Source organism: Populus nigra, chromosome 1, assembly GCF_951802175.1.
Source record: "Populus nigra chromosome 1, ddPopNigr1.1, whole genome shotgun sequence".
Lineage (NCBI taxonomy): Eukaryota > Viridiplantae > Streptophyta > Magnoliopsida > Malpighiales > Salicaceae > Populus > Populus nigra.
Window position 1 is genome coordinate 48,013,229 of NC_084852.1, and position 8,831 is coordinate 48,022,059.

The following is an 8,831-nucleotide window of genomic DNA, read 5'->3' on the forward strand; positions in this document are numbered from 1 at the left end:
TATTGTAGTGCCAAAATAGTTCAAGAAGAGAGCAATAAACAATTTACTATAAATGTTTTGCATAAAATTATTTAATAATATGATGTCACGTGCTCTTCTTGTTGCTCAGGTGGGTCTGTAGTATTTTCATAATTGTTAATTCCTGTTGGGAAATTGATTCTAATTTTTGGATGCATTGAATCTGGAACCATTTTTACTAGTCAAAAGTACCCCTTCAAAATCTCATGCTGGCAAGAAATTGTTTACTATTATATTAGGTTTATTTTTAACTAGAGAAACCCCTAGATCTCGACTGTCTTGTCAACCACGTGTTTGTGCATCAATTTTGATTTTTTTTTAATAATGTTCTGCCCAAAGCTTAGCTGCCAGTCAGCATCCTAACCAAAAAAAAAAAAAAGTTGACACGTATTTTCAAGTTAAAATACCTATATCCTATCTGTTTATCGAAAAATAATTTTTTTTAAAAAATAAATTTTAAAAATATAAATTTCAGGAAAGTGAATTATTTTTTGATATTTGATAGTATAATGAAAAATAATTTAAAAAATATTTTTTGTATTTGGTTATGTCATGAAAAAAAAGATGGAAAATAACTTATTAATGTTTTATTTTTTTCAAGTTTATTAAAATAATAAGAAACAAATCTTACAAATTAAAAAGTTGAATGAGAATGAAATTGAAAAAAAATATAATTTCATAAATTATCTCAAATAAAATAAATAATAATCAAAATAATATAAATCAAATCTAAAAAATAAAAAAATTGAAAGATGAAAAAATTAAAATAATAATAATTAATATTTCATAAATTATTTCAAATAAAATAAGTAACAATCAAAAGAATGAGGATCAAATTTGATAAATAAAAAATTTCAATTAAAAATGATAAGGGAAAAGCAAATAACAATTATAAAAATAGGGATCGGAATTAATTTTTCACAATTCTAAGGGATGAAATTAAAAAATAAATATTCAAAACAAAATATATATAGTAATCAAAAGTTTAAGGATTAAATTTGATATAATCAGCAAATAATATGACATTTCTAAATTTTTCACAACTTTCAAAAAATATTTTCCGCCTAAAATAAAAGGAAAAAACTTTCCTGAAAACTAAGATAAATTTTTCTTTAACTGAAAAGTGTTTTCTGTCTAAAATAAAAGGAAAACACTTTTTTGAAAACTAAGATAAATTTTTCTTTGACTGAAAAAAGTAGTTAAATTTTTACGACTTGGTTTTAAAAAACCCTTCTATAGTTTTATCTGAATTTTACTCTTTATAATTTTTAAAATTATATTTTTCATCTTGTAGTTTATATATTTAATAACATAATTTATATCTTCAACAATGGGTTTTATTTTTTTATTTAATCTATAATTTTAATAAAAATATAGAAAACCCTAGATCTTGATTGTCTTGTCAACCACGTGTTTGTGCATCAATTTTGATGTTTTTTAATAATTTTGATAGTATAATGAAAAATAAGTTAAAACATATTTTTCGTATTTGGTTATGTCATGAAAAAAAAGATGGAAAATAACTTATTAATATTTTATTTTTTTCAAGTTTATTAAAATAATAAGAAACAAATCTTACAAATTAAAAAGTTGAATGAGAATGAAATTGAAAAAAATATAATTTCATAAATTATCTCAAATAAAATAAATAATAATCAAAATAATATAAATCAAATCTAAAAAATAAAAAAATTGAAAGATGAAAAAATTAAAATAATAATAATTAATATTTCATAAATTATTTCAAATAAAATAAGTAACAATCAAAAGAATGAGGATCAAATTTGATAAATAAAAAATTTCAATTAAAAATGATAAGAAAAAAGCAAATAACAATTATAAAAATAAAGATCAGAATTAATTTTTCACAATTCTAAGGGATGAAATTAAAAAATAAATATTCAAAACAAAATATATATAGTAATCAAAAGTTTAAGGATTAAATTTGATATAATCAGCAAATAATATGACATTTTTAAATTTTTCACAACTTTCAAAAAATATTTTCCGCCTAAAATAAAAGGAAAACACTTTCCTGAAAACTAAGATAAATTTTTCTTTAACTGAAAAGTGTTTTCTGTCTGAAATAAAAGGAAAACACTTTCCTGAAAACTAAGATAAATTTTTCTTTGACTGAAAAAAGTAGTTAAATTTTTACGACTTGGTTTTAAAAAACCCTTCTATAGTTTTATCTGAATTTTACTCTTTATAATTTTTAAAATTATATTTTTCATCTTGTAGTTTATATATTTAATAACATAATTTATATCTTCAACAATGGGTTTTATTTTTTATTTAACCTATAATTTTAATAAAAATATAGAAACCCCTAGATCTTGATTGTCTTGTCAACCACGTGTTTGTGCATCAATTTTGATGTTTTTTAATAATGTTCTGCCCAAAGCTTAGCTACCATTCAGCATCCTAACCAAAATTATAAATCAAACCCTCGAAGTTATTTTTTTAATATTTTATAAAAATATAGAAAGCGATTGTAAAGTTTAAATCAAACTACGGGAAGGTTCTTTCAATTATCTCCTTTGAAATTGAATCCCTGATTGACAAAAGTGTCTTGAACTTAGAATGTCTCTTTCTTCTTATGTGATTTATAATATTTTAACAGTATTAATTTTTGAACAATCACAAAGCTTTTTGGAATGGATGGAGATGTTTTTACTAATTTAGAGACAGAATTCTTTCAATTAATTTCTTTTTGTAGTTCGTCAAATATTGGTTCTTATGATTTTTCTCTGTTGACAATGCTAATTAAACCAAGAATAATATTTATTCTTAAATCATGCTTAAGGTCCTTCGTTGACAAGTAAAGTATATCATTTAACAGCTATATATATCAACCCTCGAATGAATTAAAAAAATAAATAATGGTGAAGCTAAGAAGCCATCAAAACCAATAAATTAGTATCCAAACCCTTTACGGCAGATTAACAACTCCAAATCTCTGAATTTCACATCAATGGCGGACGACTCTAAGCTTCATATTGCCATGTTTCCATGGCTGGCCTTTGGTCACATGATCCCGTACTTGGAGCTAGCCAAACTCATAGCTCAAAAAGGACACAAAATCACATTCATCTCCACTACCCGAAACATTGACCGCCTCCCAAAACTCCCTCCATGTTTATCCCCTCTGATAAATTTCGTTAAACTCCCACTGCCTCATGCAGCCCATCTCCTCGAAGGCGATGAAGCCACCACCGATGTCCCGTACGACAAGGTCCAATACCTTAAAGTAGCCTTTGATGGTCTTAAAGAGCCCATGACCAGGTTTCTTGCAACTTCTCATGATATTGATTATCTTCTTTATGATTTTGCACCTTACTGGCTTCCAGAGATAGCCACTGGTCTTGGCATTCCAAATGCATTCTTTAGTATATTTTTGGGAGCCGCACTGTGTTTTCTCAAACCAGCATCTTTGATCGAGGATCGCACAGAACCTGAACATTTTACTGTCCCTCCAAAGTCGATTCCATTTCCTACCACGGTTAGGTTCAAACTATTCGAGATCTTGAGGATCTTTGAATCCATAACAGGTGATGCATCCGACGTTTCAGATAGTTACCGCCTGCAAGAGGTGCTCAGATGCTGCCAGATGGTGGCTATAAGGAGCTGCATGGAGTTTGAACCTGAATGGTTGCACTTATTTCAAGAGCTTATAGGGAAACCAGTTATACCAGTCGGTCTACTTGCCCCTACCGAGGATGATGCCGTCCGAGATGAAGGTAGTGGCATGTGGAAGTCAATGAAAGATTGGCTAGACAAGCAAGAAAAAGGATCGGTAGTTTATGTAGCTTTTGGAAGTGAAGCAAAACCAAGTCAAGTTGAGCTTACCGAGATAGCTCTAGGGCTAGAGTTGTCTGGGCTGCCATTCTTTTGGGTGCTGAGGACTCGTCGAGGCTTAACTGACAATGAAGTGATTAAGCTACCAGAAGGGTTTGAGGATCGAACCAGAGGGCGAGGTTTGGTGTTCACTAGCTGGGTTCCTCAGCTCAAGATCTTGGCTCATGACTCTGTTGGTGGGTTCTTGACTCACTCTGGTTGGAGTTCTCTGGTGGAAGCACTTCAACATGAGAGAGCTCTCATACTCTTGTCATTCTTGGCTGAACAAGGGTTGAACTCAAGGGTTTTCGAAGAGAAGAAAATAGGCTATCCAATACCACGAGATGAGTCTGATGGATCGTTCACGAGAGACTCAGTAGCTGAGTCGTTGAGATTGGTAATGGTGAAGGAAGAGGGAAAGATTTACAGAGAGAAGGCTAAGGAGATGAAAGGCTTGTTTGGAAACAAGGATATCCAAGACCAATACTTGGTCAACTTCTTACGTTACATCATGAGCCATAGACGATGTCTCGTGGCCAGAGACAGCTCCAGCGTGATCAAGTAATTAATCATTTGGGATTAATGGTAAAGCTTCATCAATGTATTTTATAATAATTTGAACCTTTCTTTATTACACGTGTTCAAAACTACTTCTAGACTGCGGAAATTCGAAACTTTTTGAATTGATTGAGTTAAAATCAAACATGGTTTTTTTAAAAATAAATAAATAAATTGTTAGACAACCTCAATTCTTATTTAATTTAATTTAAAATCAAACATGAATTAAACACTTATTTTCAATCCCATAATACATTTTGTACGTGTTATTTCCTAATATATTTTTTTTTATCATGTTATATCATATTTGTTAAATTTAAATTATTCAAATCGATTAATTTAATTATTTATTATTATATACTTTAAGTTATTAAATTTAAAATTAATAATGATATTCGATTAAGAAAATGAAAATTAAATGACCCAAATCTAATACATATCTGCTATTTTTTTTTCTCTTTATTCTTAAAAGTTTTTATAGCCACTAATCAAAATCAACCATTGGGGTAGACTTTGGTGTTAAGGTACATTGAACCATGCCTCGTGTGATTTTTTTCTTGATGGTCAGAAAAACAAGAAATCGTGTCAAAATTGAATTAAGAGACGAATGTTCTTAATTCAATTTTGACACGATTAATCAATTAAAAGAAAAAAAAAAGAATGAAGAAGACGATGTGTCGTGAGCAAAAAGCCCCAGCATAATCAAGTAATTAATCAATTGGTATTAATTAATTGTAAAGCTTCATTAATGATATTTTTATACTAATTAATTTCAACTTTCTTTATTAATTATATGTATTGAAAACTACTTTTATCCAACTCTTTGAATTGAGAGTGACCCGTTGTTTCATGATTTGTCAAAGCACGACGCATGAGGCGTGCCTAATTATTTAGTTAATTAGTATATTAATTATCTAGAACCCTTTCTTAATTCTTGAACTGTGATTATCGGTTTTTATAAAAAAATAAAAAAGTAACCAAAAAACAAATTATTTTTTAAAAAAATTGAAACCGAACCGAAACCTGTTCAAACCAACTGGTTTCAGTTCGATTCGGTTTTTTAGAACAAAAACCGGTTTAAGCCGTTTTGGCTCGGTTTTTTCCAGCTTGACTCTGTTTTTTTCTAGTTTTTTTTTGTTTGGATTCGGTTTTGTTTAAATTTTAATCGGTTTTTTTCACAGTTCGATTTTTTCAGTTATTTTTTTTTAATTTTCTTAGTTTTTTGGGTTTTTTACTCACCTCTACTTTCGAGTAGTTTTAAAATTTCTATATGCCTTTTTTGATCGTATTTAATAAATCTTAATTATTGAAATCAATCATAGCACTAACAAAAAAAAAATCCGAAAATTCAATTGATAAATAAAACAAATTAAGCATTTTATTCCAACTTTTGAAGTGCTTTCGGGTGGATATTATAAATGGATTCACCATGTCATTTTTTTTATTTTATTTTTTATTATTATTTATATTTTAATCATATTATTAAATTAATTGAATTAATTAAATTTAGTCGAGTCAATAAATCTTGAATTTTTTTTTATTTCTTTAAAAACACTAGAATCATCTAAATATTTGTTCAGATAAACAACTATTTGGCTTGACATACTATACAGGCCATCAATTTAACATTCACTATTGACTGTTGGAGGCATTTTGGAGATATTAAGATTGCTGTTGTAGTTGTGATTTTAAAAAAATTATTTTTAGTTGAGGTTGATTTGAAAAAATATATGTTTGGTTAAAATTATGGTTGAAATTGAGGTTAAACAAAAAGTAATTTAATGTGTTTGGTTAAAAAAATACTTTTCAAATTGAGGTTATAAAATAATTAAAAAATATATATATTAATATTAATGATTTTTAATTTAAATATAATAGATTTAACTACTGTTATTATATTATGAAATAAACAATATTGATATCAAATATTTTATTATTATTTCATTAAACTATGTAACTATGCGCAACGTCATCACATACAAAATTTAATAATAAAAAATTTAGTTTCGAGATATATATATATATATATATATATATATATATATATATATAAACTGGTTTAAAGTTATTTTTCATTATTGTTAATGAAGAAAAATTTGACAAAAAAATGTTTTGTAACATTTATAAAAACTTGGTTGAACGGAATAGGATTGTGGTTAAAAAAAATGATAAAATGAGTCTAATTTCGGGCATTCTTCTTTATATATATATTAATCACAAAATTACAATTTGCAATTCTATATCTTTTTTGACGGTGGATGAGCTGTTTGAATTAATTTGCTGGGAGAGAAGTAATTAATTATCCAATGGCCTTTTGTTTTAGGAGTTTAAAATTTTAAAAATTATGTTGATGGATGATAAAAGTTGAGGTTGTTATTGGTTAGCAGCAGGTATTGTCAACTTTTTGCTAACTAGGCTACTATGGTGATGAGTCCCATCAATTTCAATCCACATTTTAAATATAACTAAACAGATATATATTGCGGTTTGGTTGCACCTCAATTCCTGCTGTATTACCAAACGGCTTCTAGTAGCTATCTCTTTCAATTTTTAAAGTTGTGAAATCAATTACGTGAGATATAACAAAAAAAAAATTAAAATCAATTCAAGTCAAATATTGATATTCCAAATAGATTGCTAGATTGTTTTTAAACAGCATTATAGGATTAGAAAAAAAGATAAATATGTATTTGGTTATAGATAAAACAATAATATAAAAATAAATATGTTTCTAAAATAATTTTACATGAATTTATATCCAGAAACGGTAATTAAATGTTAAAGAATGTACTCTTGCTCCCTCTTTTAATTTCAGATATATATCATATTTATTGAAGGAAAAAGCCAAAATTATAAATATAAAATATAGCTTTAGTTTGGAAGGAAATTTTTAATCCTTCTCGAGTAATAATCAATATTTGAAACAAACTCATTTCTATCATTTCAACATTTTTTTTTTTTTTTGAAAAGGAATCTTAAGCTCAGCCCTCTTATTTTTAAGTCTGGCCCAATTGAGGTTCCCTTCGTAAGACGGCTACCTCAAAAGGCTTACTTCTAGTTTCCTCCACTTATTTTGTTTCCGATAAACCTTCATCATCATCGTCGTCGTCGCCGCCCGCTGCTGGCTGCTTCTACATTTTCATCACCATCATCTGCTGATGGCTCCTCATGAGCTCATGAAATCCAAGTGGACTTCCCTTACAATCTACTCTTTCAGTTTCACAGAAGATCCAGGTTAGATTTTAAGGCAAACAAATTGACAGAGCAGATTGTAAGGGAAGCCCACATGGATTTCAACCCAATTTTGTTTGCTCCTCATCGCGAGCGCGAATGGCTTTGTGGGTAAGCTTCTGCCTCTACCTTATCGTATCAGAATCCGGTATTTTAGAGAAATGATGGTAAGATTCTCTCCTTTATTGAGAATTTTCGCAGCTATCAAGCGTTTTTCATGGTTATTATTGCATGGATTTTACTCGGTCAATGGTGTTAAGGATCCGGGCGTTCACCCAAAGCTCTTGTCTTCATAAATGCTAGACTTGTTGGTTTAAATTGGTGGAGAGGAGATTATGGGAGCTTTTAAGCAATATCCACTTGTATTGGTATGCTTTGAGAAGACCATAATTGTCAATCCCAAGTTTCTTATGTATTCAACTGCTAAAAGGCTTTGCCCTAAGTATGATGTTTTGGCTTCCAAGAAGCTGATTGAGGAGGCCAGGAGAATTGGGTGGTTGCTAACAATCAGCAAGAAGAAATTGTTGGTGAATTATGTGAATAAATACGCAGCGAAAGTACCGGGTTTATTGCAGATATATATGGGGCGCTAGTAAAGCAAAAAAGATAGACACTTGATGGCCAAGATGCAAGTTTTACTTCTGCAATGCACAGCTTGTCGTGGTCTGATTTCCTCTACAATAGGTTCTTTGTATGTTCATTCCAATTTATGCTTCTAAATTTCTGCATGCTCTGATCCTCAAATTTTTTCTACGTGAGAGAAAAATGCGTATATTTGTAGATTTCAATGACTGTTGCATATCTAATGTCAGAAGAACTAAGGTCTCAAGCCACCATGCAAAGTTCATGATGGATACTTTGTTATAAATTACTATGACTATCTTTATTTCACTTTGCAGTTAATTTTTTTTAAATTATAGCATGTTAAATTTTATATTGGTAAAATTAAAATCTATTTATTTATAAGGCTGACGAAATATTTCAAATAATGACTAAATAGCTTCTAAAATCTAAAAATAACAAAAAAAAGAGTTAAATTTACAAGAACACTGGGTTGGGTCAATAAAAAATGAGAGGACAAGAAGAAAAGACGTAAGGATCAAAGGGCAAAAGAACACACTATATTTAGAGAAAACACTAGCCAAAAGATCCCAAGGATTGCAAGCTGCATGCCACAGCTCCTGCAG

General features: G+C 28.9%; 1 protein-coding gene and 1 long non-coding RNA gene across 2 annotated transcripts; both read left to right on the forward strand.

Moving 5' to 3' along the window:
• Positions 1–2,883: 2,883 nt before the first annotated feature.
• Positions 2,884–4,486, forward strand: LOC133701606 (UDP-glycosyltransferase 91A1-like). Its single transcript, XM_062125582.1, has one exon. The coding sequence runs from the start codon at positions 2,993–2,995 to the stop codon at positions 4,418–4,420; it is 1,428 nt and encodes a 475-aa protein (XP_061981566.1). The 5' UTR covers positions 2,884–2,992; the 3' UTR covers positions 4,421–4,486.
• Positions 4,487–7,374: 2,888 nt separating this feature from the next.
• Positions 7,375–8,535, forward strand: LOC133701504 (uncharacterized). The gene is made up of 2 exons (XR_009843588.1): positions 7,375–7,755; positions 7,846–8,535. It is a non-coding gene; the product is annotated as an uncharacterized LOC133701504 (long non-coding RNA).
• Positions 8,536–8,831: the final 296 nt, after the last annotated feature.

Bases quoted from the DNA above. Each gene is read 5' to 3' on its own strand.
- LOC133701606 (XM_062125582.1), top strand. From the start codon at position 2,993: ATGGCGGACGACTCTAAGCTTCATATTGCCATGTTTCCATGGCTGGCC.